Genomic DNA, 19382 nt, shown 5'->3' on the forward strand with positions numbered 1-19382 from the left:
CACAGATACTGGAAGGCCTTCTTTCGGTGGAGTGAGGATATTGATTTGGTCCCTATGTCCTTTTCACTTCCTTCCATCCTGGTTTATCTCCAAGCATTTCTTGACTCTGTAATTAAACGTTTTAATATATGCGCTCAGAGATAGACTTTTAAATAAACTAAACTCACTCTATAAATAATTATAGAAAACTAAGTAGCCAACCTGAATTGCAACCTCCAAGCAGCGATGAGGGTCAGGCACCGCCTACTTGACTCTTTAGAAAAGACTTCAATAATAAAAAATCAAATAATAGAGGAATTTATACTTCAGATTTTGCCACATACAGCATAAACCATGGGGCTAGGAAGAGGAAATTGTCCATAAAGAGAGGAAAAAGTTACCTTGAGGTAGACTTCTTTGAACTAATGGTACTTAGCAGTCCAGGTCCTGTGCATGGAAGATCCAAATGGAGCGGCAGCGATAATAATAATAAAATCCAAAGTATTGCCACCAAGTTAGGAGGAGGGTGGTTTAGTGCTGTAGGTTGCGGACGCTCGTCCCGGCCGGAGACGTGCGTCCTCTCTGCAGTGCGCCCTCCTGGGCTTGAAGCGGTAGCGGCGCACGCCGAGAAAAGCTAACAAGGTCCGCAGGACCTTGTGTGACGTCACAGTCACGTGATCGCTCACGTGACTAGCTATGGAGAGCGGTGAAGCTCAAAAACATCCGACGCGTTTCTGAATCAGCGGATTCCTTCCTCAGGGAGGAATCCGCTGATTCAGAAACGCGTCGGATGTTTTTGAGCTTCACCGCTCTCCATAGCTAGTCACGTGAGCGATCACGTGACTGTGACGTCACACAAGGTCCTGCGGACCTTGTTAGCTTTTCTCGGCGTGCGCCGCTACCGCTTCAAGCCCAGGAGGGCGCACTGCAGAGAGGACGCACGTCTCCGGCCGGGACGAGCGTCCGCAACCTACAGCACTAAACCACCCTCCTCCTAACTTGGTGGCAATACTTTGGATTTTATTATTATTATCGCTGCCGCTCCATTTGGATCTTCCATGCACAGGACCTGGACTGCTAAGTACCATTAGTTCAAAGAAGTCTACCTCAAGGTAACTTTTTCCTCTCTTTATGGACAATTTCCTCTTCCTAGCCCCATGGTTTATGCTGTATGTGGCAAAATCTGAAGTATAAATTCCTCTATTATTTGATTTTTTATTATTGAAGTCTTTTCTAAAGAGTCAAGTAGGCGGTGCCTGACCCTCATCGCTGCTTGGAGGTTGCAATTCAGGTTGGCTACTTAGTTTTCTATAATTATTTATAGAGTGAGTTTAGTTTATTTAAAAGTCTATCTCTGAGCGCATATATTAAAACGTTTAATTATTTATTCATTTGGAGGAATTTTGTGGTATTATCCTAATATTTTGCAGCTGAGTAGACTATAGCGCTAGCGCTGTGGCTGAGACATCCATTGTTCATTTCTTGACTCTGGTCTATCACTCAGTACCCTCAAGGGTCAAGTTTCCGTTCTGTCAATTCTTTTCCAACGAAATCTGGTTTCTCGTTCCCAGGTAAAGACTTTTCTTCAGGGAGACGCCCACCTGGCACCTCCTTATCATTCTCTGATAGATCCATGGGATCTTAACCTTGTTCTTTGCGCAATCCAGTGCTCTCCTTTTGAGCCCATTCAAGACATTGCGTTTTCTCTCCTGTCATGGAAAGATGCCTTTCTAGTTGCTATTACGTCAATCAGAAGAGTCTCTGATTTGGCGGCATTATCCTGCCGTTCTCCGTTCCTGATTTTACATCAGGACAAGGTGGTCCTCAGACCCATTAATGAAGAAATTGTCCTTCTCCAATCCATCCACTAGAGAAGACCTTCAAAAAGTTGGATCTGGTCAGAGCTCTCAGTGTCTACCTTTCAAGAACTGCTTCCTTTCATCACTCTGAAGCCATATTTGTCATCTCTGAAGGTTGTCGTAAGGGGCTTCCAGGTCCACTATTGCCCGTTGGAGTCTTTCGGCAATATTGGAAGCATACCGCGTTCAGGACAAACAGTCTCCTCCTGGTGTAAAGGCTCACTCCATCCGGGCGGTGGGAGTTTCCTGGGCAATTCGTCACCAAGCTTCGACTTTGCAGATATGTAAAGCTGTGACCTTGTCATCTTTGCACACCTCTGCAAGGTTTTACAGGGTTCATACCCATGCCTCGTCTGATGCAAACCAGGGATGGAAGGTGCAGCAGGCGGGGGTTATGCACCAGCCAACCCAAGTTTGTTTTCTTTGCCTTTTTTCTGTTTCCCACCCATGGACATTCCATGGTTACCTGTGTCCCCCAATGAAGCAGTAAAGAGGGACTTTTGGTACTCACCGTAAAATATCTTTGTTAGAGCACTAACTGTACCTCTATTGGCCCTACGTGCCTTTAAGGTTGTTGGGTTGGTACTTATGTGGAGTTTTGGTTGTTTCTCCCACTGCTTTAACACTAACTGAGGTATTTAGTGACTGCTGGTGGGTGTATACTGCTGAGGAGGAGCTATTTTCTTTTTTTGCCTAGTGTTAGCCTCCTAGCGATAGCAGTATACACCTCATGGTTACCTGTGCCCTCCAAAGAAGGCTCCAAGAAAGAGATTTTACGGTGAGTAACAAAAATTCCTCTTTTCGCTTGGTTCACAAAGCTGAGTTTGTTTACAAGTTGCATTGCAGACTGAATGCACCCATAATGTGCCCGAAAGCATCTTGCATGGAGATTGAAATGATTTTTATATTGGAAGGAGCTAAAAGCAGGTTCATTGTTAGGCTATGTTCACACATAGTTTTTTGAGACATTAAAAAACAACACACTTTTCAAGCAGAATCGTCAAGACACGCTCTTTTTAAGGGGATTTTTTTAGTAGTTTTTCTTTTTCTTAATGGTATGTACACACGGAATTATCATTTCTGAATTTTTCTGGCTGATAAATCCACATCTAAAATCAATGCAGTTTTGTAAGATCTCTACTTACATGTAGAGATCGCACATGATCACTGGTCAGATTAGAACTTTCCAAGAGCTTTATTTTCCCTTCTGTCCAAGGCTCCATCTCTTGTGAGAGAAGAAGGACTCTGTTCCATAGGCAGACAGCCCTTTTTAGGTTTTCATCATAGCCATCTCGTTTTTCACATACCTACAAAAAAAATTCCACAGAAATAATATACTGTAGATACATTATGTTCTATGATACATTTTCAACTTTTACAAAAGGCAATGGTTTTGTTTTATGCTTTTGTTGTTTATTGTTGTTTCTTTGCTTTTTACTTTTAGTTTTTATAAGACCAAAAAAAAAAAAAGAAAAAAATGAAATAACTTTACTAAGGGTACCTATGAACCTTCAAATGCTGTCAGCCAAAAGCTAAACTTAAAGGGGATGTGTCATCAGAATGTGACTTATTGTTTAAATTAGGATTACAGTCTAAAAAAGCTCTGGTGGCTGGTGTGAAAATTGCAAGTTTTCTATATTATTTTTTTTACATTTTTAATATTGATTGAATATAAAAAAAAAAAGCTGCCAAAATTCAAAAAAATGTTTGATAAAACACAAAAACCTGATTTAAAGAATAGGTCATTTTCTGATGACAGCTTCTCTTTAAGGGTCTTTTACATTGGTGTTTATTTAATGAATGAAGTTTTCTGTTAATGTTTACCCATTGCTCAGCGATCAATTAAAAAAATGCTAATTTGTCAATGATCTGTAGAAAGAGAATAAAAAATAAAAAAAAAAATAAAAAACACATTTTTCTCAGATAAATCTTTTTTAGCTCCAAATTTTGCAATTTCATAAGGGTAACAGTAGAAATTGTTCCATACAATTTGCTGTGCAATTTCTCCTGAGTGCGCAGATACCCAATATGTGGGGGAAAACAACTGTTTGGGCGCACGTCAGGGTTTGGAAGGGAAGGAGCGCCATTTGACTTTTTGAATGTAAAATTTGCAGAAATAATTAGAGGATGCCAAATCGCGTTTGGAGAGCCCCTAATGTGCCTAAACAATGGAAACCCCCCACAAGTGACACCATTTTGGAAACCAGACCCCTTGGAACTTATATAGATGTATATTGAGCACCTTGAACCCAGAGGTGCTTCACAGAAGTTTATGACGTTAAGCGTGTGAAAATAAAAAAAACAACATACTTCCCACAAAAATCTTTTTTCAGTCCAAATGTTGTATTTTCACAAATTTGTTGTGAAATTTATCCTGAGTTCACTGATAGCCTATATGTCATTGAAAACTACTTTTGAGGCACAGTGCAAAGCTCAGAAGGGAGGAAACGCCATATTATAGTGCAGGTTTTTCTGCACTTGTTTGAGGGTGCCATTTTACATTGGCAGAACCTCTGAGGTGCCAACACAGCAGCACCCCCTATATGTGACCCCATTTTACAAACTAAACCTCTCAATGAATTCATGAATTCATTTAGGGGTGCAGTGATTATTTTGACATCACAGGTGTGTCACAGACCTTTATACCATTGAGCAGTGAAGATAAAATAATTTTTACCACTGTGTGTTAGCCCCAAGTTTTACATTTTCATACTGTGAAATGGGTAAAAATTTGTCCCACAATTTCTACTGAACGTGGCAATACCCCATATGTGGCTGTACAGTACTACTTAGCTATACGGAGAGACTCGAGTGGAAAGGAGCGCTAGTTGCCTCCTGGAGTGCAGAATTTCCTAGAACAGTTTGCGGACGCCATATACAGAGCCCCTAATTGTTAGAAAAGCAGAATCCCCCCTCAAGTGAACCCCATTTTGGAAATTATAACCCTTTGGGAATTTATTTACAGATGTAGTGATGATTTTGACTCCATGGGCGTTTTCCAGAAACACGCAGCAGTGGATGTTGCTGAGTGAAAATTGCAAACTGCCGTTGTAGTGACCAGTACATTATGCCCAGTCCGTGTTTCTGGAGACATGCAACTCTAAATTAGGTGGGCTCTCATCACTACAGAAATGCCAAACATGTGTGCGCTAAATGTGGTTTAGGCACACTGGGGCTTAGAAAGGAGGTGGGCATCTGGATTTGGGAGCGGAGAATTTGCTGAATTTCTTTGGGGGGGCAAGAAGCCATTTCGCTTTTCCAGAGCCTTTTTTGCTACCAGTAACATGGAAACCACTATATTTCTGTTAACAGATGACGGACCTGAGTGGGGACTTGCTTTTGGATTGAGTTGAAGCTTTTATTGGGAACATTTTACATACCATTTATGATCGCATTTATCCGGCGCTCTACGCTGAGCACTTACATCGGGGTGTCCATCTAAATCTCCGAGCGATGACAGATGAAACCCCCGATGGATCCATTCCATAATGAGGCAGCAGAATTACCCTGGACTCCATCTGGCCTCTATTCAGCGGTGTCCTTTGCAGAAGTGCACAAAACTGTGGCCGACGGCACTTTTATGCAATCCTAAAAAGAAAGATACCACCACCTCCATCTCCCTCATTATAGGGAATCTTCCGCCGGGGGTTCAGTCTGAACCATCTGTTTCAGAGATTTACACAGAAACCCCAGTGGAAGTGCTCAGCGCAGAGTGCAGGATAAACATGCGCCAAGCCTTGCTGCGATCTTTAGAAGGCAGAATGAAAAAATCAACAGCACGTGAAGAATTGGTTTTATTTTTTATGCCGTTCCTAGTACAGTATGAGTGATTAGGCGACTTTATTCTTCGGGTCGGTGCGATTACATCGATAACAGATTTATATCAGTTTTTTTTGCTTAGCAGCTGTCACACACTAAAAAATGCTTTTTATTGCGAAAACTAGTTGTTTTTGCATCACCACATTTTGAGAGCTATAATTTTTCCATATTTCAGCCGACAGAGTTATGTGAGGGCTTGTTTTTTACGCCACGAGCTGACGTTTTTATTGGTACCATTTTCGGGCACATGACATTTTTTGATCGCTTTGTATTTCGATTTTTGGGAGACAGAATGAACAAAAACCAGCAATTCAGGAATTGCTTTTTGTTTTTTTTATACCGTTCTGCATGTGGTAAACTTGGTACGGCAGCTTTATTCTTCGGGTCAGTACAATTACAGCGATAAAAAAAATATAAATTGGGTATGTTTTGGTGCTTTTACACAATAAAAACTAGTTAATAGAAAAAATAATTATTTTGCATTGCTTTATTCTGAGAGCCATAACTTTTTTATTTTTCCGCTGATGGAGCTGTATGGTGGCTTGCTTTTTGTGGGACAAGATGAAGTTTTCAGCGGTACCATTTTCAGTTACATTCGTCTTTTTGATCGCGTTTTATTGCGCTTTTTTTGGCGGTATGATGATAAAGTATTGTATTTTGCCTCGTTTTTTATTTATTTTTTTACGGTGTTCACTGAAGGGGTTAACTAGTGGGACAGTTTTATAGAGCGGGTTGTTACAGATACGGAGATACCAAATATGTGTACCGTACTTTTATTGTTTCATTTTATTTACATAAATAAATGTATTTAATGCAAAGATATTTATTTCTTCTTTTTATTTATTTGGGGATTTAAAAAAAATATTATTGCCCACGCTCCCACTTGAAGAACAAGCATATTGTATTATGTAATGTGAACTGTGAAATGCACTATTAGTGTTGGTATTGTGTTTTTCCCAACAGTAGGGAGAGTTAAGAGTTAATTATTGGGGCTAGCCCAGAGTGGGTGGCGCTAAGATGAAGGAACAGAGATAGTTTCCTGTCAGAACATCAGATAGGTCCCAGACCTAAGGTTAGAAAATAAGCCGTGCTGCATGGCATGGGTGTCCCACAGTGAGGGAAGATCAAGATGATGGTTAGCGTGAACTGGTGTAAAGAGGGAAGGAGAACTGACAGGAAGACAGAGCGGTCAATCGGAGACAGGTCCTGGGAGAGGATGTCTAACGAGACAGTACCAAGTTTATAACTCAGAGAGTTAATGGGCCACGACAGTACAGAAAACATGAGACGAAGAGAGTGCCCCTGGCTGGAGTTCTACAGCGTCAGTAGCAGAGAAGCTAAGTATGGGACATCTTGGCAATATAGTCCCCTTGAGGAGAAAGAAGATGTGGAACCGCAAGTTGAGACTAGGACCTTGCTAACTTTACTGTAGTACTGAGATGGACCTTGGTGATGGAAAGTGAAATAGCAAAAATAGAACGCAAACGACTGTGTGGGAAGATGCTCTATATCAGACCTGGGCAAGGGGCAGCCCCCGGGCCGCATACGGCCTGCCCACTGCCTGTGACCGGCCCGCGGAGGGGTCCCAGACTTCTCTGGTTCCTGCTTTCCTCATGATGAATCATTCATGAGGAAAGCAGGAAGCAGAGGAGTCCCGGCAGATGCGGCGGTGAGCGGAGCGGACCCCGACCTCCTGTGAGCAGCACAGAAACATTGCCTCCAGGGCACCGCCCACACATTAGACCTGCGGTGCTGACTGGTCGAGGCTGGAGAGGGGGCGTGGTTTGTGAGAGAGGGCTGCGTAGATGCCGTTGGCGGTGTCTGCGTCTTCTCCGGTTCCTGCTTTCCTCACGAATCATTCATGAGGAAAGCAGAGGAGCCCCGGCAGACGTGGCGGTGAGCGGAGCGGACCCCGACCTCCTGAGAGCGGCACAGAAACATTGCCTCCAGCGCACCGCACACACACCAGACCTGCGGCGCTGACTGGTCGAGGCTGGAGGGGGCGTGGTCTGAGAGAGGGCTGCGTAGATGCCGTTGGTGGCGTCTGCTTGCAGCAGTATACATCACACTACGCCTCCAACTCTGTGCTAAAACGTGTGGGCGCGGAGGCATGGTGTGATCTATACTGCTGCAAGCAGACCAGTGACACTGTGGTGCAACGTAAGGCTAGCATCAATTACTTAAGACTGGGTCTGGACTGGGTGTTTGGGTCTGGACTGGGTGTTCACGTCAGGCCAGGGTCTGGGACTCTGGGTAGAGTGGTCAGCACCTAATAAAGCCCCTGTGACCAGTACAGGAGTGGTATACACATACCACTTGCTTCCTCCCCTGTCCCCTGCAGCACCCACGTTCTTCTGAAACTTGGGCAGAGACTCCCATAGGAAGAATTAGGCAAGGTTAGCTGTTATAGCCCTTAAATATGTCGGCTAAAAAAAGAAAGATTGATGCAGAATGCAGAGTTTTTAACAAGGAATGGACTTCTAAATATTTATTTGCTGAAGCCAAAGGTAAAGCTGTGTGCTTAGTTTATGGAGAGCACATAGCTGTGTTTAAAGATTACAATTTGAGTCGCCATTACGAGACCTAAAATAGCAAGTTTTTCCAAACACTGTTAAAGTTTACAATTAAAGTGCACAATCACAAGCTGGTTGCAGTTCATCATCTCATCATTAAATAAAGATGTAATTAGGTCCTCCATATTTTCATTGTATTGTAAATCTTTGCATTGTTTCACATACTGTTTGTTTATGAAAAGATAGCATATGTATACTATATATTATATACATATATAGTATTGGGTACAACTGAGTTAATTATATTAGTCCGGCCCTCTGACACCATCCCAATTTCTAATGCGGCCCCATGGCAAAATTAATTGCCCACCCCTGCTCCATATAGTGAAGGAGACGTTCATAAAGTTGTGTATTCGCTATCTATTGTATATAATTCCCACCAAGATATCGTTCAGTAAAAAGATGACTTTTGACTGGTGGTCTCCCTCAATGAAGTCCTCAACATCTAGTACTGGCCAACCCAAGCCATCGGTAACATGCAACCCGCAAGGGTGTAGCGCCCCTTTTGACAAAGCCCACACACCTAGCTAGGATCTCAACCTTCATGTAGTGTGACGGGGCGTCAGAGATGAGTACCTCACCCACGTTTACCACCCGCGCCACGTTACAGTTACATCATGTATTAGGCCTTGTTCACACCTGAGCATTGCAATTCCATTCTTCCATCCTGTCCTATAGTTAATGGACTCACGGTTGCATCCTTTATGCAACAAACTTGCTGTGCTATGTTTCCACTATAATAAGAGACACCATAATAGAAAACCGACAGACCCCATTATAGACCACAGGGTTCTTCTGGTGTCTTTTGTATTCATTATGTAATGGATCCGTTCTCAGGATGAATTGCAAAACGCAGGTGGGAACAGTGCCTTAATGGGAACTCTGCCCAACCAGAAAACAAATCATTATCTTCCAACAGGATGTAAAAACATGGGCTGAATTCAGATAAGGAAAATACCTACATCTAACCACTTGTCGATGAGCGTGTTGGTTTCCGCCTGGAATGGAGCATCTTCACACCTCTTTATCTTACTGATCTGGAACTGCAGCTTGTTGCAGATGGAGTTGATCTCTTCTACATATTCAGAGTGATCCTCGATCTCCTGCTTCAGCTCCTGAACCTGCAATGAACAACTGATCATCAGATAAAAGGAGACAGAGACACCTACTGTGTCAAGTTCTGGATTTGGTCAGTCGAGAATGTAAAATCATCAGCATCTAAAATACACATGGGAAAATGGTAATTAGACCTACCGGTAATTGTGTTTTCAGGAATCCATCCTGACAGCACACTGGAGGACGTCCTTCTTATCCCCACCCTTCAGTGATTTCACAAAGTAACACATCTGGATGGATGCAAACATAGATTTTATTTAAACCAACATTCTTCATACACATGTTACATTACAGTTGTATGGAAAGTGTCATCGGGAGGGAACTAATAGTGCTGTCAGGATGGATTCCTGGAAACACAATTACCGGTAGGTCTAATTACCGTTTTCCAGGTCACCACCTGACGGCACACTGGAGTAGTACCAAAGGATACTGGTTCTAGGGCGGGACTACTGCGTGGAGTACTTTTCTCCCAAATGCTAATTGTGTGGATGTCACATCTAGTTTATAGTGCTTGGAGAAAGTACTAAGACTGGCCCAAGATGCTGCTCTGCAGATCTGTTCTGCCGAGGCTCCTCCCCTCTCTGCCCATGTTGCGGCCATGGCCATAGTTGAGTGGGCTATAAGACTCCCTGGGGGATTCTGGCCCCGTGCCCTATAGATTGTGCTAATAGTGGATCTAATCCACCTGGCTATTGTGGATTTCGACGCCTTTTTCCCTTTGTTAGGGCCTCTGTATTGGACAAAGAGGTTATTATCCTGTCTCCAAGGCCTGGTTATGTCCAGGTGCCTGAGAGCAGTTTCCCTGACATCTAGATTATGGTAAGCTTTTTCCCTGTTATTTTTGGGGAACTGAAAAAAAGAAGGGAGCACTACCTCCTGATTCATGTTTGAGTCTGAGATAACCTTGGGTAGAAAGGCCGGATCAAGTCTTAGGACTAACCGGTCATTAAATACTTGTAAGTAGGGATCTTGGATTGATAGGGCCTGAAGTTCTCCTAGTCTTTTGGCTGAGGTAACTGCTACTAGGAAAGCTATTTTGAGTGAGAGGTTACCGATATTTATCGCTGTCCCTAGCTGGTATGGCTGTTTACATAGCGCATTGAGGACTAGGTTAAGGTCCCAAGGAGGGACGGTCTTCCTTATTAAGGGTTTAAGCCTCTGTACCACCCTTGAGAACCGGGCTATCCACGGGTGTGATGATAGGGTTGTGTCATAGAACACGCTTAAGGCTGCAATCTGCACTCCCAGAGTGCTGGGTCTAAGGCCCTTTTTGAATCCTGCCTGCAAGGAGTCAAGGATCTTCGGGATGTTGGGTTGATCAGTCTCGACTGTCGCCTCTCCACGAAAGCTGCAGAATTTTTTTCAGATCTTGTTGGATATTGCTGCGGTCACGGGTTTTCTACTTGCTTGCAGGGTAGATATGACTTCGTCCGATAGACCCCTTGCTCTTAGGACCTGCCGCTCAGGATCCAGGCTGATAACTGGAGCGCCTCCAGCTTTTGGTGTAAGACCGGACCCTGGTGGAGAAGGTCTTCTCTTTTTGGCAGGAGAATGGGTTCCTCCTGTGATTTCTTCCTGAGTAGGGGAAACCAACTTCTTCTTGGCCAATAGGGGACCACCAATATGACCCTGGCACTGTCCTCGTAGACCTTCCTGAGAAGTCGTGGAATGAGAGCTAGAGGCGGGAAGGCGTACAACAGGCCTCTGCTCCAGGACTGTGATAGGGCGTCTATCCCTGTCAGGTTTCCCAGAGGGCTCAGGGAGTAGAAGGCTTTGACTTTTGCGTTCCGCTTGTCCGCAAATAGGTCTATTTCCGGTTGTCCCCAACGGTCACACAGGCTGCTGAACCCTTCGTTGTTGAGTTCCCAATCTGTTGCGGTTATTCTTCTTCTGCTGAGGAAGTCCGCGATCTGGTTCCTGGTGCCCTCCAGATGCACTGCTGAGATTAAGAGGACCTCTCTTTCCGCCCATCTGAAGATCTGCTCTGCTAAGCCTTGCAGCGCCGGGTGTCTTGGTCCGCCCTGGTGCCGGAGAAAGGCTACTGTTGTGGTATTGTCTGATAGTATTTTGACATGCATGTTCTTTACCAGAGACCAGGCGACGAGTAGTACCTTTCAGACCGCATGTAGTTCTCTGAAGTTGGAGGACCTGTTGCTGTCCTCCGGACTCCATCGTCCCTGGTAGTACTTTCCTCCGACGTATCCGCCCCAGCCATGTGGACTCACGTCCGTTGTCACTACGACTTCCGGAGATTGAATCCATGAGACACCAGTTTTTAGGTTTCTCGGCGTGGTCTACCACAGCAGCAACCTTCTGACCCGGGGAGTTAACTGTATTTTCTTGTCTAATGAATTCTGTCTCCTGTCCCAGAACGCTAGGACTGCCCGTTGTAGGTTGCGGGAGTGGAATTGACTCCACCTGATGCAGGAAATGCATGAAGTCGTCAGCCCCAGGATCCTCATTGCGTCTCTGATTGATACCCGGTTTTTTGAAAACTGACGAATCTTCCTTGGCATGCTGGCTTGCTTTTCCTCTGGTAGATAGGACATTCTTCTTGCCGAGTCTAGCATGACCCCCAAAAATGTTATTCTGGGCTTGGGTATGAGATCTGACTTTGACCAATTTATGATCCAACCCAACCTTTGCAGCGTGGAAATTGAAGACTGACAGTCGACCCTGAGCTGGGCTGCTGAATCTGCTATGATTAAGAAGTAGTCTAAGTAAGGGACCACCGTGATGTTTCGAGCTCTTAGGTAGGCCACTACTTCTACCATTAATTTTGTGAAGACTCTTGGGGATGATGCTAGGCCGAAGGGGAGGCAGCGAAACTGATAATGGTGTATCTTGCCGTCCCTTTTTACCGCGAACCTGAGATACTTTTGGTGGTCTGGGTGGATGGGGACGTGGTAATACACGCTTTTCAGATCCAGCATGCACATTACCACCGCTTTTCCCAGAAGAGGAATCGTGGATCTTATTGATTCCATTTTGAAACGTTTGTATGCTACCCACTTGTTTAGGGGCTTGAGATTTATTATGGTTCTGGTCTCCCTCGATGGTTTTTTTTTATCGCAAAGAGGGTCGAATAGTGTCATCCCCCCACCTCTTGGGCGGGTACTGGCACAATCGCCTCTATCTCCAGGAGATCCTGGATGTCCAACCACATGAGGGCAGCCAGACTGAGTTGAGAGCTGGTCACTAAAAATCTGTTTGGGGGTAGGGAGTTGAATTCTATCCTGTACCCCTGAGAAATGACCTGTAGTGCCCAGGGGCTGGTGGTAACCTCCTGCCATTCTCTCCTGAACTTGAGTAATCGCCCCCCTACTCTGGTGGCGTCATTTTCTTCGAGAGCTAGATCCTGGGCCGGAGAAGATGGTGTCTCTATTCCTACTTCTCCCCTCGCCCCCTTTGGGGTAGCTCCAACGACCCGACTTCCCCTTCCCTCTGTAGTCCGTTCTCTGGTTGTAACGGGGTCTACGAAAGGGCTGATACCTCTTACGTTTCTCTTCAGGGAACCCCTTTTTTTCGTCTGACGCCTTCTGTAAGATATCATCGAGCACAGTCCCAAAGACTCTACCCCCCGAGAAGGGAATTGAGCACAGCTTATTTTTTGACTGCATGTCACCCGACCAACTTTTAAGCCAGATAGCTCTCCTGGCTGCGTTGGACAAGGATTGATTTCTGGCTGTGAATCTAACGGACTCTGCCAAGGCGTCAGCCAAAAACCCCGTAACTAACTTTAGTAAAGGGAGGGATTTCAGGATGGTTTCTCTCGGAGTTCTATCCGACAGGTGCTCCTCCAAATCATCTATCCATAAATAAATGGAATGTGCCACTGATGTTCCGGCTATATTTGTTTTTATGACCGCCGCTGAACTCTCCCAGGCCCTCTTCAAGAGCCAGTCTGCCTTCCGATCTACGGGCTCCTTTAAGTTTGAGGAGTCCTCGAAAGGAATCGCCGTCTTTTTTGATACTTTCGCCACTGGGATATCTATCTTAGGGATCTCCTCCTAGACCTTGACCTCCTCTGGGTCAAACGGCAGGCGAAGTCTGAAGTCTCTGGGGACAGGTAATCTTTTCTCTGCTTCCTCCCATTTGTCTAATATCATTGCCCGTATATGGGTGTTTACTGGGAAGACCATCGAAGTCTGGGAGCGCAACCCCCGAACATCTCATCCTGTATTGAGAGGGTAGCCGGGAGGTTCCTCGATCTGCATAGTCTGCCGCACTGCCCCCAAGAGTTCGTCCGTATCCCCGGACAGAAAAAGATATTTCCTTCCTCTTTCTGGGTGCTCTCTGATCTCCTCCTCCTCTGCATCTGATTCTGACATGATGTCCTCGGAAGAGGTGTCCGACTCCCTCTGCCTCTTTCTGGATGCCTGGGAGGTCACCTGCGGGGTCTGGGGAGTGGCCAGGCCGGATACCAAAGCCTGCACCTCTTCCCTAATCATTGCTCTCATGTTAGACATGAGTGTAGCCTGTTCTTCCCCCACTATGCGTTTTGTACATGCATCGCAGAGGGTCTTTTGCCACGTGTCCTTTAGCTTCTTAGAGCAAACGGGACACTTCTTATCTTTCCTCCTGGGCTCATTTTTCTCTGAGGTGGAGGTTCCCCCTGGAACATATAAAATACGTGTTCTGTGGGGGGTGTGCATTACTGGGGCCCTGCAGTGACCTCTCTTTTGAGGTTACTCATGTGACCCTGGCTCTCCGGTCCCGTCTCCGTCTTTGCCTGGTCTTCCATTCCTGGGTAGAGAGGACTGCTGTGGCTGCTGCTGACCGCACTGTGCTGTTCGCGCTGCCGATCCACTCTACTGGAGAAAGACGCCTGCCCCCCTTCTCTGATGAACCTATACTGGCTGCGGCCTGTGACGCCGGGCAGTCGTGACCCGTAAGTCGCGCAGTGACGACGCGACCGGAAATGACGTGCCCCCGGCCCTCCTGACGCGGCCGGAAGTGACATGCCTCGGCTTCGATGACGCGGCCGGAAGTGACGCGCCCCGGTCCTCGGGCACAACGCGGCCATGCCTTCCCTGACATGCCGTGTCCCACGGATGCGGTGATCCACTGCCGGAGTCCACTTGTGGGGTGAGTGGACTCCATAAAGGCGGCCCGGGCTTCGGGACATCGGAGGTGCCGGCGGCGGCATCCGGGGGTCGAGAGCCCCCATCAGGAGGAAGCGACCCCATCTCCAGGAGCGGCGCTACACTGGACGGGCTGAGGGGCCCTCTGCCAGGTGTCAGCTGCAGAATTCTTGAGGTAGGAAGGGAAAAGGCTGGTCCCCCCGATCCTAACCATCTGCGTGGAACGGTCGGATCTTCTCTCACCGTTCTATCCCCAGTGGGACAGGAAAAACACTAAAGGGTGGTAAGGGGAGGATCCTTTTAAGATCTCGTGGTTTCCTGTCCCACTGCGGATAAGAAGGACGTCCTCCAGTGTGCTGTCAGGTGGTGACCTGGAAAATATTTTATAACACTGCTGCAATATCCCATTATTTTGACATACATGCCTGGGTGAGCTAAGCATGCATGTCTATAGGAAGGTCAGGGTGGGATGGCTAAAAGTTGACCACTTTAGATGTCCCCTCCACAGACTGAACTGAGACTATTGGATCTTTTAATCAATAGGTCGAGGTCGTCAGACTGGTTATTGATTTTGAAAATATTTCTAGGGAAAAATCAAGCTGACTGCATGATCTTGTTATAAACATGGCACATTTCTTGCATTCAGTTTTAGATAGAAGAGGATTAGCTAAAGTTCTGCGTGATAAGTGGTGGCTGAAGAACATCAATATGGACGTCTTCTTATGTGGCTAGCTCGTGGTCACTATTGTTAGATGCAGGGTCCGGCTGTACATGACAGTCAGCATCTTGCATATATGGAGCAGTCTCAGTTCCTGAGACCAATCCACACACCGCTTGTTTCTATATGGAGTATATTTATACTATCACGAAGGAGATAAGCACCAATAGGCATATGAGCATCATAAAGGGGGTTTACCTGCTGGGACCCACTTACCTGCCAGAATAAATAGCTGGCCTGTAAGGCTAAGTTAACACCAGTGTATAAAAATTTTAACAGATTTTTCTCATCCAGAAAAAAAATACAATTTTGTATCTACATTTTTATACATCAGCAGTAATTAAAATGTACAAGACTGAATATAGTTTCCTGGGTTAATAATGGCAGTGTATCTGAAAAACTTGGATGCAAAATGGATGATCCGTATGAAATTCAATTTTTTGGCAAACCCATAGATTTGAATAGGCGACTCATCTGACATCTAGAAGAATATGTGACCTCAACCATGATCAGTTTCAAACCAGACTAACTAGTATTCCCAGTACCTCCATCATCATTTTATGAAGATTGTCTTTCCCGATATAAAAGGACCGATGACAAATTGTCATCTCCACTTTTTGAATCAAGGACGTCAGCGCTGTCCTGTGCTGCTGGAACTTGCGAAGGAGCTCAATGATGGCATCACATTGCTCTTTGCTAAAAAACAAAACAAACAAAAAGTTAAATGAATAAAACAAAACCACAATGTGTCAAAAAAGTATAAAAAAACTATTTTCTTTTTTAATTAAAGTGCCCAAGATTAGTGCACTTAAAAAGTAAAACGTGAGCAAAAAAAGAGCATAAAAGGGCAAAAAGGAGAAGGGCCTTCCAAAACATTTCCTTGTCCCTCCAGACCAGAAGGACAAAGTGAGGGTGAAAGATTGGAGGGCCTACCCTTGCTGAAGCTTACAGACAGCCAGTTGTGCTCAACAGGATCCACCTTGGTAGTGGAACTGCAACTCAAAATATCCTTGTGATGAGGCCGCACAGTGAAAATGATTGAAATAAATAGTGAAGATGTTCTCAGTGTAATACTGTCCAGATTCTCCGCCGGTAAAATTAAAAATTCTGCATCCAAACCAAGAGAAACAGAATAAGGTTTGTGCTAAAATGTGTAAAAATAGAAGTCCTGTGCAAATTTGCCTAATGTTCAAATAGGGTACCACACCCAATTATCTATAGCAATACAGGGTCACCATTCCTGGGGCACCTCTGCACCTTGGACTCTCAAACTACTCAGGTGGCCCATGGCTTCAATCTTGAGGGTCAGGTACACCTAACTGATGACTATATAAGTCACCCAGTGTACACCCCAAAGTTTCTACCCAGTGTGTATTTTTGTATTGTTCTAAATCATTGGGCCACTTAAATCAGACCTGTCAAAAGGTCAATTTTTTTTTGCTCTTACGGTATTTTATTCTGGCTGCTTCCCTGAATATTCAACTTTTTGTATTTTTTTTTAAACGACAATTAGTTTCAGAGATTCGTCCTTTTAATTAAGTGCCGATTTTTATGGTGTTTACCTAGGGGGCATGGCTCACAGGAACCTCTGGGGTGTGTCTTTCAGCTGTTATCGCATTTGCATTATTACCCTTTGAGCACTGCCGCCTTGGTAAAGACTATAAAATTTAGCACTAAATAAAGAAGAGCCCACATCTCTGGAACCGTATGGTGAATTTAAAAAAAAAATGGAAGACTCAGGGGAGCAGTGGGAATAAAACAACATTAAAAAAATTGTCTGCTTTTCACCTGATGACAAGTCTTCTTTATCCTTAGGTCAAAGGCTAAGAAGTGGAAAAAAAACAAGAAAAAAAAACACTTTACTGTAAAACAGCAGTATCCTGAAATTGTATATAACAAGCACCACAGACGTATCTACAGACAGATGGATGTGACGCCCCTTACCTGTGACTAAGATACTGCTGTGTGTCCTCCCACATGTCCACACACCCAGTCAAATCTTCTGTTTGTGGAGTTTTGAAAACTTTTTGAAAGGCGTCGAAAATTGAATTCTTTTCTTGGTCCAATGTCTCCAACTTTTTCTCAAGCGTGATCAATGACTTCATTCTAAAATAAAATAATAAGATGAAAACAACTCAACCGGATATCGACACAATAAATAAATAAAAGAGAATCTTAAAGAGCCAATAATAAGTCCAATATAACGTTGTCATCCTAGATGCAGTTGGGACACGCAAGGATGAAATGAGCCTGGGCCATCAGTTTTGCCCTAAATCAAGTTATTCCAAAGGTTAGTCCAAAGACCCAAGTAGCAAAACAATTTCAAGATCGGTGAGTTTTCAGATGGCCATAAAGTGGCTTTATAGAAAAAGCATAAAAGCATCTAATTATAGGGTATGTCATATAGGTATGGGTGCCACCTCTGCCACTGATTTCCAAGCTTCCTCCTTCACACAACTGATGACAATTGGATCCAGCACAGTGGTGAAAAACAGGAAGTTTCGACCAAATGCATAAAAGAATGTTTGGCCATTTTTACCAACAGTGTCTCATCAAATTTTTTCATGTGCAAATAAAACAAAATACCAAGTTTCTTCTACCTCTTAAAAAGAAGAAAAAAGAAACGCTTGAATAACAGATTTGTGATTTCAATGAGCAAGTTAGATTCTTGACTTGGATTAAAAACTGACACATCTCCATTTTTTTTTTAGGACACACAAAAGAAAAGAAAAAAACACAAAAAACCCCAAAGATGTAAAAAGTTCTATAGACTATAATGGATATATCTTCTATCCATAAAAGACACGGATAAAACATGTACATGGAAAACAGAGAAATGATTGCGGCTTAATTCCCATAGACATCAATGGAGAAGGACACATATAGGAAGCCACCTATTAACTTAAGGGTATCAAGCATATCACAAGTAAAAAATACCCAATGGGTATGTTCACACTGAGTTTTTTTTTTTTACACATATTATTGATTACACCTCAGAATCCACATTAAAAGCCATTTCAGATATTCTATTGACGACAATGGGACATGTCAATAGTCAAAAATATTTAAAAATTGACCTAAAAAAAACTCTGTGTGAACCTCTCTCCACATGGCATAGCAAAGCTTTTTGAAAAAGTTTTGCTTTACCCTTTTTTGCCTGACTTGATCCAGTTTATTTCTTGACACTGGGCTGTATAATGCCCATCTGGACATGGTCTAACTCACATATTTCGGCACTAGATCTCTATAGGTACAGGGTGGTATTACATACCTCTGTTGTATGGCAGCAATAGTTGGTTCTTTCAGGCCAAGTTTATCAATTTGATCCCGAATATCTTGAATATTTTTGCATAAGTCTTTCAGGCGCTCGTTCTGGTGGTCACGGGTCTCGGCTTCTTGTAGGCTCTGAAGCACAACCTGGACAGCTTGTTGGGCGCTTTCTAACTTCTCAAAAAAGGCACTTATCATTTTCTTGCATGAGGTTTCACCACCATTTTCTGGATCTTCCAGGAGGATCTCAGCAGCTTGCATACAGTCATCAAGCTTCTCAGCTTCTTGACCCAGAAGATAGATGTCTTTTTCTAAAGACTCGAGTCTCCGCTGCTTCTCCTGCAGAATGGTCCTGTCCATACCGGAACCTGGAAACTCAGCTTCAATTGACATTTTTGCTATGTTAAGAGAAGATAGAAATCCTCCGAGGGAGTCAAGAGTTTTCTCTCGTTCTTTCATCGATTCATTTATTGCTTGAAGCTCAGTCTTATGTTTCGAGATTGGTTCAATGAAAGAGGCATCCAAGCTGTCCAAATGTTCGATCTCAATTTCACAAGTGTTCTGGACATCCTGTGAAAAAAACACAGAAAACTCATCACTTTAGTATTATTTTTACGCATTAATATTTTAGTTTATTTTTTCATTAACCGGCTTGTCCCACAAATAAATATGAATTTACTCGCTGAGATCAGGAAAAACAGAGGCTTTTAAATAGAGATGTGCAGTTTTAAGAAATTAGCAATATTAGAAAATTTAATTCACTTCCATTTGGGGAAAAAAAAATTGCATGAATTATTTCTTCACACTCCTAGGTCTGATAATTATCTGAACATAAAGGAACATATTGAGCATATTGCTGATCAAGTTTACTAGCTCTGGCGACACGGATATCATCATGACGACATCGGGTCACCATGGCAAATATCGGGACCCCGCATCACGCCGCGGGGTCTCCGATCCAAAG

The 19382-nt window shown here is 44.0% G+C and overlaps 1 protein-coding gene across 5 annotated transcripts in view; it reads right to left on the minus strand.

Annotated features, from left to right (window-relative positions):
• SYNE2 (spectrin repeat containing nuclear envelope protein 2) overlaps positions 1-19382 on the minus strand; it is a 553640-nt gene that overhangs the window by 344788 nt on the left and 189470 nt on the right. For all 5 annotated transcript variants that reach the window (XM_073570820.1, XM_073570828.1, XM_073570812.1 and 2 more), the window contains 5 exons: positions 18420-18988; positions 17093-17254; positions 15694-15844; positions 9193-9351; positions 2984-3145 (listed from right to left, as the gene is read on the minus strand). In XM_073570820.1, coding sequence (XP_073426921.1) covers positions 2984-3145; positions 9193-9351; positions 15694-15844; positions 17093-17254; positions 18420-18988 — 1203 coding nt within the window. The remainder of the gene's footprint in view (positions 1-2983; positions 3146-9192; positions 9352-15693; positions 15845-17092; positions 17255-18419; positions 18989-19382) is intronic.

This window comes from Dendrobates tinctorius, unplaced genomic scaffold (genome assembly GCF_039654945.1).
Source record: "Dendrobates tinctorius isolate UK_male_01 unplaced genomic scaffold, ASM3965494v1 ptg000006l, whole genome shotgun sequence".
In the NCBI taxonomy this organism is placed as follows: Eukaryota; Metazoa; Chordata; class Amphibia; order Anura; family Dendrobatidae; genus Dendrobates; species Dendrobates tinctorius.